This window comes from Crotalus tigris, unplaced genomic scaffold (genome assembly GCF_016545835.1).
Source record: "Crotalus tigris isolate CLP2741 ecotype Arizona unplaced genomic scaffold, ASM1654583v1 scf7180000024339.11422700, whole genome shotgun sequence".
NCBI classification, from domain to species: domain Eukaryota; kingdom Metazoa; phylum Chordata; class Lepidosauria; order Squamata; family Viperidae; genus Crotalus; species Crotalus tigris.
The window spans coordinates 8,838,812-8,852,003 of NW_024100509.1; the positions used below are offsets into that span (position 1 = coordinate 8,838,812).

The 13,192-nt window shown below is 36.8% G+C and overlaps 1 protein-coding gene across 5 annotated transcripts in view; it reads right to left on the reverse strand.

The window, feature by feature from the left end:
* Positions 1–1,437: 1,437 nt before the first annotated feature.
* The window catches only part of TEDC1 (tubulin epsilon and delta complex 1), a 59,507-nt gene continuing 47,752 nt past the window's right edge, over positions 1,438–13,192 (reverse strand). For 3 of the 5 annotated variants that reach the window (XM_039326031.1, XM_039326033.1, XM_039326032.1), the window contains 3 exons: positions 9,751–9,837; positions 9,395–9,598; positions 1,438–2,250 (listed from right to left, as the gene is read on the reverse strand). In XM_039326031.1, the coding sequence (XP_039181965.1) occupies positions 1,828–2,250; positions 9,395–9,598; positions 9,751–9,837 (714 nt within the window). In that variant the 3' untranslated portion in view covers positions 1,438–1,827. Of the gene's footprint in view, positions 2,251–8,661; positions 8,720–9,394; positions 9,599–9,750; positions 9,838–13,192 lie in introns of all 5 variants that reach the window. The other 2 variants (XM_039326034.1, XM_039326035.1) reach the window with 2 other exon arrangements.

Sequence of the window (13,192 nt, forward strand, 5' to 3'; positions counted from 1 at the left end):
TGCAATGTCCTTTCAAGTATCAGAAGAGTGCTATATCCTGATCAGTTATAATCAAGACCAACCCTATCTTCCTAAGATTTAATTTCAAATTCTTTTATACACTTCATTGGTCTTTTTAAAAGTGTTATAATTTCCCTGAATTCTTCTGTGCCCTGAACTAGACAGTAGTTGAGATGAAGTCTAGCCAGAGCAGAATAGAGTGGAATGATTGCTTCATATGATTAAAAAATATACCTCTTTTGATACACTCATAAATTGCATTTGCATTCTTTCAGCCACAAGAAATTACTATTTGGAATCAGTACTATTCTAAGAGGATTTTTTTTTTTACAAATATTAATACCAGATTAGGTATCCTCTATCCCACCGATATCCTCAACCTGTGGTCTGTGGACCCTTAGGGGGCCATGATGTCATCACAAGGGGTCTGCGAAGGCTTGAAGAAATGTTATGATTTAAATCTTAAGTCTTGGAGGTCTTGGCCACAAGGGGGTCTATCAGGACCCATATCTATCATATTGCATACTTCCCTGCCCCTCTTTCTCTCATCTCCTGATTCCATTCTCTTCTCTCCCTGGGTTCTGCCATACTTCTAGAGGGGAGGCGGGACAGAGCGCGGGTTTATTGCCTTAGCTTCATCTATTGATACAATGTAGCGTTTTGCTTCCCTGCCTCCTTTCCCTATTTCTACAGTGTAACATTTCACCTTAACTTCCTTTATTGCCACAATGTAACACCTCGTGCTCCTGCACCATATCTCTCTCTGAACTTTCTTCTCCCTAACTTGTCAGCTAGGAAAAGAGGGGGAGAAAGAAATACAACCTCCGGAGCCTGGCTTATTTCTCCGCTCTCAAAAGGTGTGAAGAGCCGTTTGAAGATCGCACCACTACCAGAGCTGGACGGATGTTATCTCCCCTTTCCCATGATGGACTTAACACCTGGGGATTGGCCGGTTTGAACTGTCCAGATGAACTATGGGGTGGGGTTTGCTTGGGGATACTTTAACCCATCGATCTGTACAGGAGTCCCTCAGATCCTGTCTAGTATGCCTGCCATCAGCTTCTCCTAATAAAAGTTCCTTTTGGAAGAGCTTGCTTTCATAAGTTCTGCTTTCTTGGGATGAGGTGTTGAGGTGGATCCTGACAGGGTCTACGGTGAAGAAAAGGTTGAGAACTACTACTCTATCCCATATTTTTCAATGATAGTTTTCCAGAGGAAGAACTTTGAACATATCTATGCTGAATTTGTTACTTTCATGCCATTTCTCCAGCATACTGAAATTATTTTGAATTCTATTTCTGCTTTCCAGCTATCCTACCCAATGTTATAACTTCTGCAAATTTGATAAGGATGCTTTCCACTTTTGCATTCAAATTAATTAAAATGTCCATTGTCATGCCACATGTGCAACATTTAGCAAGCTTGATAATCAGCATGTCAAGTACTACTTCATCAATATTTTTATTGAAGATGGTGCTAAATATACAGCATTCTTATACTTACACATCTCTTCTCCAAATATTCAGTATGAAAGTTTAGTGTAGTATTGAAATCTGTTCTAGCTAAACTGAAACTGGGCACCAACACTTACATACCTACCTGAGAAGATAAAATAATTTTAAAAGATGTGAATATTAGCCTCCTGCTCATTATTAGCCTCCTGCTCATTAATAGCCTACATTAATATGTAGCACATTTAAAACATATTCATTCTTTCAAAATGAGAAGGTGCATAATAAACCTAAAGGACCAGCAGCTGCATTCAGAAGACAGAAATAAATGTCAACAATGGAGTTTAGCAATTTCAAGCGATCCCAAAGTGTTCTTTCAAATGTGGTGAACTTTGTCAACTTCTGCACTTATTCTTGCTTTTTGTGTTTTTATTGGTGGGATGAAAAGCACTTCACCAAGTTTCTTTGCTGCTTTATGAATCTTCTGCCCACCTTCCTCTTGTCGCTGCTTTAGCTGTGCCTTCAATCTTGCTTCTTTCTTTTTTAGAAAGCTGATCACATCAGTGACAGTGATTCCTTCTCTAATGGCTTTGGTAGGTGCCGATGTTCTAATAGTATTCATTTTACTGTCCTTTAAACACTTTCTCTTATAAACTAGTCTATATGGATCATGCAGTTTATTGCTTCTACAGGTACTATTATTGCACTTAAGATCAGAGAGTTTCAGCTCCACAATTTCTTGTACTTTTCTTACAGCCATGCAGAAATCCTCCTCTCCTTTTTCTTGCCTTGTTCTGACCTATAAAAAGGAAATTGTAATTAGATTGGTAAATGTAGACTGTACAACTGCAAGGATGGCATAGATACCATCATATCTACCCCAGCCCCCACAAATTCTGATTACTGGAAAAATGGTGCCATGTTTCCTCTTCTGTTCTGTTTCTGTTTATACACAATACTTTTTTGCTATCTGAAATTTTCAGATATGCATAATTTGTGGCTGTTGCACCTAGCATTCAGAAACAGAAGTCCCTCTGTGAGGAAAATGGGCAGTTTTAAATTTGATAAGTAAATAAAATTAAAAATAAAGATATACAAAACATACATTATGAAGTTATAATAATTTCCTATTATCATATCAGAGCAAAGGTAACATATTTTTTTAGTAATATGCACTGATTGCCACCTTAGGGTTTATAGAAAAAAATAAAATATGCAGAGTTGACTGTTTTTGAAGTCTGAATAAATTACTTTTGTGTTCTGATTAGTTGGCAGTTTTCAACCACATTATTTCAGACACTGTATTAGGACAGCTATTTTTTCCTTTCTTCCACCCTAACCATCATGTCCCTGCTGTTATTGGTTTAAATAAGATGGAGGATGAGGTAGTGCTTTGCAGAGGGAACAACATGATTGCGGGGGCGGGGGAGAGAAGTTTACAGTTGAAAAATTTCTGCTGTCTGGCTAGTTACTATTGTTTTAAAAATTCATTGCCATAGGAAAGTTAAAAATGTATGCTGAGATATATTGTGTGCTGTTCTTATTGTGGAGCAAAGGATGCCCACCACACAACATGGAGGTATATTTATGGGTATAGCAGTATTTAATGCAAAATCGTGTATAGCTATTGAGATTACATAAATGAAAATGCAATGTTTATTTACTTGATTTATTAAGATTGAGCCTATGTGCTTATACTCTGCATCTCTTGTGTTCTGTGAGCTTCCAGGATTCATTTTAAAACTTCAAGATTTAAAAGTTATTCAAATTATTTATTAAAGATATTTCTGCACCCCAAATGATACAAGTCAGGGTGGTAGACAGAATTCCAAGAGCAATCTCCCAAATACAGTAATTCATAACAATAAGAAATCTGGAAGAAGTATATGATCTACAATCCATCTATGATCCATTTCAGTTAGCTTTCAGGCTGGATCATAGCATTGAAATGGCTTTGGTTGCAGTGGTGGATGACCTTTGATTGGCTCAGGATGGGTGCAATGCATCTACCCTAGCCTTCTTTGACTCTCAGCTTCCTTTGATTCCATTGACTATGGTATTCTACTGTATCAAGTTAGGAGAATGGGAGTGACCTTTTTGCAGTAGTTCTCCTCTTTTCACCATGGTGGGTTCCAGTTGAAGTTTGTTGGGGTGATAAGTCTAGTCCCTGTTACAGGGTGCTTCAAGGATCTATTTTTCTGCACTTTTCTTTAACAGCTACATGAAATCATTGGGAGACCATCTGCCAGTATAGAGTACAGTATCATTAGTAGGTTGATGATACTCAATTGTATATCTATCCCTCACTAAGCTGATGAAGGCCTGGTGTCTGAAGGTTGTAAAGACCTAAATGGAGAAGAACAAGCTCTGGCTTAAAACTCTTCAAAAACAGAGTGGCTGTGGATTTTGGGCCCCTGGACTTCTAGAATCAGAAAGTTTTCATCCTTCTATTTTTTAAGTGAGGTAGAATTATGTTGTGCCATGCATTTGTGAAGTGGTTGTTCAGATCTGCATATGTCTCATTTTATTTTATTGCATATATCACCTTGCTCAATTTGTTTCTGGGTGTTTAGGGTAGGGTGGAGAAACTTCTGCATTAGTGTATTCTTGGGTTTAAAGTGTGCATGTATATTGTGTTGGTTGAAAATCCTCCTGAGTTTTTCAGATATTCCTGCAACATATGGAATGACAATGTTGCTTCGTTTGTTGTTGTCTTCGTTGTCTGTTATGGAGGAGCTCCTGCTCATTTTTTTTTTTAATTTGATTAAGGCCCAGTTAGGATAGCCACAAGTCTGAGGGTTTCCTGGATGTGTTTTAGTTATTTTTCTTAACAAGTAGGCAAACTTTCAGCCTAGTTGTGTAGGGTTCTGATCACTCCCATTTTGTGCTCCAGTGGGAGGTAAGTATCAAAATCTAAAAACTGTTCTCTCTCTCTCTCCCTCTCTCTGTTTGGGGGAGGAGGTTCTGTAAACTTCAGTGTTAAGGCCTCTGTCTTCTTAAAGTGTATTGCACAGTCCAGGAAAGCCCAACTGTTTTCCTTAACATCTTCCCCTGTGAGCTTAATATATCTGTCCACAGAGTTGATGTTTGGTGAAGGCTTTAAAATATTGTTTTGGATGAAACTAGAGAGTTTTCATCATTTCTTTGATTGCTAGTTGGTGTTCATGGGTGCGTTCTGCTAATGTTCTGTTTGTCCTACATAGTAGCTGTTGCAGTTTTTACACTGTATGTTGTAGATAACTACTATTTTTTCTTCTGGGGCTGCTGGATCTTTTGGCTTATTTAGGATGTTTTGGAAGGCTTTAATTGTTTTTATATTATGCTGATGCAATGTTGGTGGTTTCTGAGATTTTTTTTTTTTTTGAAGAAATTATTGTCTTTATTCTTTGATTGTTGTTTTTTTTTTAACTGAAAATTTATTTTTTAAAACATACAATCATTTATAAAAATACAATAAAATTTTTAAAATAGAGAAAACCCCCCCTTACCCTCCCTCCCACCCCCAACCCCCCTCCCTTCACTTCCCAGAGCAGAATACAGGGTTAAAAAAAAATTTAAATTATAATAATTAAGAAAAAAGAAGAAAAAAGAGAAAAAAATATCATAATTAACCTTTAACTCCATAACCTATAAAACAATTCTCTATAATATTTAATATTCATTCATAAAATAAATGAAACTTTTTAATTCCATACTTTTTCTGAATATAATCTATCCACCTTCCCCATACAGTAATATATCTTTCTTGTGTATGATCCTTTAAATAAGCAGAAATTTTTGCCATTTCTGCAAAACTAGATACTTTAAATATCCATTCTTCTAAAGTAGGCAAAGAATCTTTCTTCCAATATAAACCTACTAGTAACCTTGCTGCAGTTAATAAATTCAACATCAAAGTAGTTTCTTTTTCATTTAAGTCAACAAAAATACCAAGTAAAAATAGTTGTAAAAATAGTTGAGTAAACTTTATCTTTTTTCTAAAAATCTTTTGAATGTTCCACCAAATCATAATCCAAAAAGCCTTTACTTTTTTACAGTTCCACCAAATATGAAAGTATGTCGCATCATTATTGCCACATCTCCAACATTTGGGCTGTATGTTGGAATACATACAAGATAATTTTTTAGGATCTAAGTGCCATCTATAAAACATTTTATAAAAATTTTCTCTCAAATTTTGAGCTTGTGTAAATTTAACATTTCTTATCCAAATTGTCTCCCATAAATCCAATGAGATCGGCTCCTGTATATTCTGAGCCCATTTAATCATACAGTCTTTAACCAATTCTGTTTCCGAATCTAACTCTAATAAAACATTGTATATTCTTTTTATATGAGCCGGACCTTGGTTTTTAATCTGAATAACCAATTGTCTATCTTCTAGTGTTATTCCCTCTTTCTTGTCTACAGTCCATCTATCCATTATTTGTAAATATTGAAACCATGACTGTAGAATATTTTGCTGCCTTAATACATCTAGGGATTTCAAATGCCAATTCGAACCAGAACAAATTAACAATTCTTTGTACGAGATTTTATCAAAATTTGTCCCCTTAGAAGTTCCCTCAATTGCATGTCTGGGAATCCCCCAGATAGGTATTTTATAATTTAATCTATAATAATACTTCTTCCAAACACGAAGTAAGGCATTCCTCAAAATATGTGATTTAAAAGTCCGATCAACTTTCTTATTAAAAATTAAATATGCATGCCAACCATATATTAAATCCCAACCTTCCAAAAAAAGAATATCCATATTTGTTAAATTAAGCCAATCACTTAACCAAGTTAGGGCGGCTGCATCATAATATAATTTCAAATTAGGTGCCTTAAGTCCCCCTCTTTCTCGAGCATCCTGTAATATCTTAAATTTAACCCTTGGTTTCTTCCCGGCCCATATAAAATTATTGATACCCTTTTGCCATTCCTCCAAATTTGCCTCTTTTTTAAGAATAGGTATCATCTGAAACAAAAAAAGAAACTTTGGTAGAACATTCATTTTTACAGCTGAAATTCTCCCCAACAATGACAATTGCAATTTTTTCCAATCTCTTAAATCCTTTTGGACTTTTGTCCAAAGATTGCGAAGGAACCGCTAGGCTAAGCTGGCTCGGTTTCTGAGATATTTTTGATGTATGGCAGTGTTATCCTTTTTGAACCTTGTGCTGATTGTGCTATATTGGGTCAGGCACTTTTTGATGAAGTTGCTTAGATATCCATTTTGTTGGAAGATGTTGTAAATATGATCTGTTTCCTTTTTTTGATGTTCAGAGTTGCTGCAGTGTTTTGTGCTTGACTAAATAGTATTCTTACACAGCTTCTCTTGTGAGAGGTTATTACTTTGGTGGCAGAGCACTTGGCTGGTGTGAGTGGCTTTTCAGTAGACTGTGGTGCTAATTTGCCATCACAGGCTCTGCTAAGGATATCCAGGAATGGTAGCATATTGTTATTTTCTTCTTTCCTTGTGAATTGTATTCCTTTGTCAATGGTTTTGTTTGTGTTCTCTACTTGGACCTTTTTTATTATGGTAAAGGTATCATCTATATACCTAATGCATATTTTGGGTTGTTTGAGTCCATGTGAGTATCTTTGTTTTGTTGATACATTTGATTATCAAATTGAAGATATGTGGTTAGGCAGAGGTTGATAAAATCCATGATTCTGGATATTTTAATCTTGGTGTATTTGGTTAGATCAGGTGTCCTGTGCACCAATGGTGTCATGGATTCTTTGGCTAATTCTGGATCTATGGATGTGAAACTGTGACATCAAATGAGACCATAACTTCAGCCTCATCTATTGTCACATCCTTGATTCTTTGGAGGCACTACAATAAGGAGGTTTTTTTTTTAATTTTTTTTTATTTTTCCAAACTCTCCCCCATACATATACCGTGATATTTATCAGATGTTAACATACATTCTTTTTACATTCTTATATATAAGATACTTTTAATAAAATGAAATAAATACATACACATGACTTTTGGTGTTGCTCACCCATTTCCCCTTTCACTGTATCCACACTCCTTCTTCTCTACCTTCTTTCTCCCTTCTTCTCTTCCCTACTTCCCTCTTCTTCCTCTCCTCTTCTCTTTCCTTCACCACTCTCCTCCCCTTTCTCCCCACTTCTCCTCTTCTCTTCCAACCTTCCTCCTTCCTTCCCCCCTCCTTTACTCTTTTCTCTCTCCTCTCCTTTCTTCCCCCTCATCCCTCTTCAGATACAATTCAGGGGTAATGTCTGAGCAACTCCTCTCTCCAAATTTCCCTATCTGTATTATATACAATAAGATTAATTTTCTCTTACATTAATACTTCTATTTATCTAACCTTCTCAGTATATGCTTCTATAAATATTTATACAACCTCCAGTTATTCAATACTGTGTCTCCTGGGTCTCCCTCCTTAACTGCTCCTTCTTATTCCATCTAAATTGATGTTAACTATCTTTTAACCGTATTCTTTTCAGCCAATCATAAAAAGTTCCCCAGATTTCATAGTAGTCTGACTCTGTCTTATCTTTAATCGTCATTGTTAGTCTATTCATTTCTGCACATTCCAGTATTTTCCCAATCACCTCTCCTACAATAGGGAGTTGATGGAGTTGCTAACACCCCCAGTTGATGGAGTATTTACTTCCCCTTGTGAGATGCCCAAGCTTTTTTTGTTAATTCTTCTGTTGTATTATTGATGGGGTCCCTGGTAATAATAAAATTGTATGGAGAGATATGTCAGGCTTATGGTTTTTTGGGCATCCATAGAAGCATGGAAGAATGTATCCACTGCTTCTCATATGCCACTGTTCCTCTTTGTTAATTTAGCCTTTCTTGGTGAGATCACTGAGAGTTCTCTTGTTCTAATTGTCTAGTTTCTGCATTGGATTGGTGTTCACCAGGAGTAAATTTCTTGTCTTCTAGTAATTCTTCACATTTTGGCCTGTCCATAAGTGTAGTTCAGCCTTTGTCTGCTGGTAGGATGATGATAATCTGGTCCTTTTTTAGATTTTGGAAGATTGATATGTCCTCTGCTGCAGCTAGTTTTGTTCTTGTTTTCTGTGGTATAATGGTTTATCTGATGTTTCCTTGGATCTCTCTGGTTTTAAATGCTCCTTCTAAGGCTGCAAAGAATTCTAGTTGATCAGTAGCAGTGCTTTTTTTGTAGAAAAAAACTCACACACGTCATACAGAACTCACACACGTCATACAGCCCACCTTGCTTACCCTACAAGGTTCCATCCAAAAAAGGTGCTGGAACTCTGTTCTGGGCGTTCTATGACAAAAAAAAGCCCCAATCAGTAGTATTTATGTTATCATTGAGGCATTTTTATAGAATATTGTGTTCTGCGGTAGCTAGCAGACAGTTGGATATGTTGACCACCTATTTGGGTTCTTGTGCCTCTTGATTCTGGGATTTGTTTTGTAATGTGATTTTTCTTTTTCTAGCATCTCTCTGGGAAGTAGTTGATAGTGGTTGTTAACCTTTCTATGTACTCTGGTGTGATGGCCTGTTCTAATTGCTCCTTGAGGGTTGCCATAGTGTGCTGATATTTGTTTAATCTAAGATGTGCATCTATGATCATGAGCCATATTGTTTTTGCCCACTTTCTAGGGCTATTTTCTATCCAGGTGTGCAGTTTATTGAAGGTTTGTATTGACACTAGTAGGTATCAAAATATTGGAGCTTTGTAAGTTCATTTTCAACACTCTATATTAATTTATACTATACATTGTATAAATTGTATATATATATGTATGTGTGTGTGTGTGTGTATGCACATACATTTGATAATGCTAGTAAGTCACAATCTTGAATGTACGCAAATGTATTCCTTCATTAGCAAAAACCATAGCTTAAACTTCCCACCCAGAAGGTTGAAAACAGATTAGCATTAGAAGTCAAAAAAGAGGAAGTCTTAATCCCAACTGGATTTCTAACAGATCTTACCTTCCCATAGCAAACCAGTTTCCTGAGGGTTCTATGCTCACATAACTCCTGGCACAGACTCAGAAGATCTTTCTTACATTTGTCAAGTTCTTCAATAATTCTGCTGACACCATGGCATCCCAGGGCAGTACCTGGCAAAAGACAGCCCTTGTAACACACAGTCTGGTTCTGGGTATCTTCTGTTACCATATCTAAAACTGTCCCCTGCGAGGAAGGATAACAAGAATTAGGCAATTGACAAATTCCTAACTGATAGCTACACTGATAATTTTGTTCAGTTTTGTAGAGGGAATTTTTATAAACTAATCTTGGCTGAAAGTATGTCACTTTTGATAGACCACATTATTGAGTTATACCATCCAATGCCAATAAAGGGATTCCATAGGCTTCCACTTCAAAAATGCTTCTAGACGGGAACAATCAGATTCCACAAAATGCAGCAACTGAAGAAATGAAGAACAAAGTATATTTAATTATTGCAATATAACAGAAAGTAATATGGTCTCTGTAAGGTAATAGGCATGTCTACCAATGTAAGCTTTAGAGATCCCTGTTAAATAAGCAACATACTCCCAACTGTAAAGCAATTCTATGCGTATAATAAAACTACAGCATAAGAATTCTGAGCAAGAATTCTCCCTCCCCCCCCATCCCTCTATGAAATAGCCACAGAAGAGTTGCAGCTTTGTTCTTCTGAATTTCTGAATTTCCTGAATTTAGACTCAAAGGATGTTTGAGGATTGATTTCAGTTAGTATATATTCAAACCGCAGTTTTCTTTAAGCTAGCGTTTTCTTGAGAACTAATCACCATCTTTTTTTAAAGCCAAATCCCATTCATGTATCTTAATAAACTCTAAATTGTACAGTAGGTACCTGGTTCAACAGAGTAACTGTGAGAGGATCAAGGAGTCCTAGTGGACAATAATTCAAATATGAGCCATTAGTGTGCTACAGATGCCAAAAAGGCCAAAAAGGCAGAAGGATAGTATCAAGATCACATGAAGTGCTAGTATAGTTTTATATTGCACTGGTAAAACCACACTTAGAATACTGCATCCAGTTTTGATCATCACAATACAAAAAAGATGTTGAGACTCTATAAAGAGTACAACAAAGGGCAACAAAGATGATTAAGAGGACTGGAGGATAAAATATATGATGAATGGTTGCAAGAGTTGGGCATGTCTAGTCTAATGAAGAGAAGGACTAGGGGTAACTTGATAGCAGTCTTCCAATATTTGCCACAGAGAAGAGACCTATTCTCCAAAGAACCTAAGGGCAGGACAAGAAAGAATGGTTGGAAACTTATCAAAGAGAGAGCCAACCTAGAACTAAGAAGAAATTTCCTGACAGTGAAAACAATTAATCAGTGGAATGATTTGTCTTCAGAAGTTGTGGGTGCTTCATTACTGGAGGTTTTTAAGAAGAGATTGGACAGCCATTTGTCCAGAATGACATTGGGTCTTCTGCTTGAGCAGAGGGTGGGACTAGAAGACCTTGAAGGTCCCTGCCAATTCTGTTATCCTGTTACTGAATTTTAAGTTGTTATTTCTGGTGTCAATTGGTCTCTGTTGTGATTGGCTTGTAACCTGATAACGCACCTCAGATGGTGTAGACCTCTCCAGACTGACTAACTACAAGATCCTTGCTAAAGAATATGTATTTCCATTAGCAGAAAGGCGAAAGCAGCTTCTTTCTTCTGAACTTGTTTGTATATCGCTGGTTGAGGAAAAAGAAAGAAGACAACTTTCAACTATTAGCTGAAGACATAATTTCTGCATCATCCCGGGTTATCCCAGTTAGATGTGATAAACCCAGTGATGAGAATTTTACATCTGTAACCAACCCCAATCCTAAGGTATTTGAAAGATTTCTTAGAATAGTTAAAAATAATATTTAATGAATAAATAAATATAGCAATATAAAGAATTCTGTTTGTGTTACATAAATTATTGGTAGTTATTCTAGTAACCAAGTTTAGGGAAAGTCACAGATCCATCTTTTATAAAAACATAGATGAGGCTGGGAAACAGTTGCATATCTAAGGGTACCTAATGTGTTTGGGGACGACAGTAAATCTGAACTAAGAACCTGTGATTCACAGCAATATAGGTAGTCCTCACTTAATAACCCTAATTGGGGCTGGAATTTACATCACTAAGCAATATGGTTGTTAGGTGAAATATCACGTAACCACACCACTTAGCAATGCATTTTCGATAGTCTTGGTTGCAGCTGTTAGGCCAGGACTTGACCCTTCTCCTACTCTGCCATTTTTGCCACTGCTTCAACACTCTCTGCCCTTTTGGCCATCCAAACTCTGTTGCCCCTTCTGTCAACCTTCACTATCTTCTTTCTGTCACTGCTGAAAAGGATTGCCTGGCCTTGCCAACTGCCAGCAGGACCAAGCACCTCATCAGAAGCTGCCAGCAGAGTCAGAGTGGGCATGCCTTAAGTTTTTTTTTATCAGTTTATCTTTTTTGTTTTTTGCATCAACCCATTTTGATGCTGCTTTTATTTTAAGAGACTTGCTCTGTGGTCTAGAACTAGGAATCTTTTATGTAGCATCAGAGCAAAAAAAGTGAACACTATCCAACCATACTAGAACATTAATAGTAGACTTCCGGTTTGCCATCGTGGGCCCGTGGACACAGGAAGACGAGCTCCGTCTTTAGTGTCCAAATTCGTCCCACTGGAGGACCCTGAAAAGGGTTGAAAGTCACCTTGTAGGGGTGACGAGCAAGGAGGGCACCCCTGCTTGATTGCAGGATAGCAGCGGCCCTTTCATTTGATCCGAGGAAGCCCTCCAAACCGGTGGGGGAAAGACCGACCATAGCAATATGGCCCATCACTAAGCTGCTGACAACCAAAGTCAAAATCACCACCAAGCACCTTTAAAGTAACACGGATGAAACTGGGTGAGATCTGATCCTCTCTTTAAGACTTTAAGTATTTTTTTCCTGTAAAAGCTACCCAAAATATTTTTCCCCCTGTGAGGAGAGAGGGAAGCGAATTTCTACCCCACCCTCTAAGAAAAGCGGTGACTAACTACTCAGGGGAAACAGAGCAACTATAAGAACAAGTTGTCAGCCTAGATACTCAAACCCTAACTTTGACTACAATTAAAGAATCAACTACGCAAAACACAATAGAAGAAGTGGAACAATCAAACACTATGATAGAGGATTCAAGGGACCAACAAATACAGTTAATGGAAAACCCACAAAAGGGACTGATAACATGAAAATGGAAAAGACTTTCTATATAAACCAGAAGAAATCTGAGGAGCAAAAAGAAGAACAGACCGAAGGGAAGATAAACAATCCAGGACAATTATGGGGAGATGGAATAATAGAGAGACGATTTGTTAGTCCTTCCAGGGTCTCTTTTATTTCAAATAATTTATACAGTAACAGAGGGAGATCTATTTGATGATTTAAAACCACGGACATGGAAGGCGAGTTGGCAAAGAAAGAAAGCTAGAATAAGGCTGAAGAAAATTGGCGTTTGGATTTATTAGTGAGGATGTTATGTTATTAATTAAAATAGAATATACTCAAACAGACAAGATGTCTACTTTGAATACTAGATTATGTTATGAATTGAGATAAAGAAAACTTTGGTCATTTAAAACTTGGAAGTATAAATATCAAAAGTTAAATTTGAATATTGATGGGAAATTAGAAATTGGGGAAAATAAATAAATAGGATATTGACGGTCTATAAAGAGTGAATAAAAGTAATTAAGATATATATAAGCTAAAAATGTTGATAAATGTAATAAACATGTCTTTACG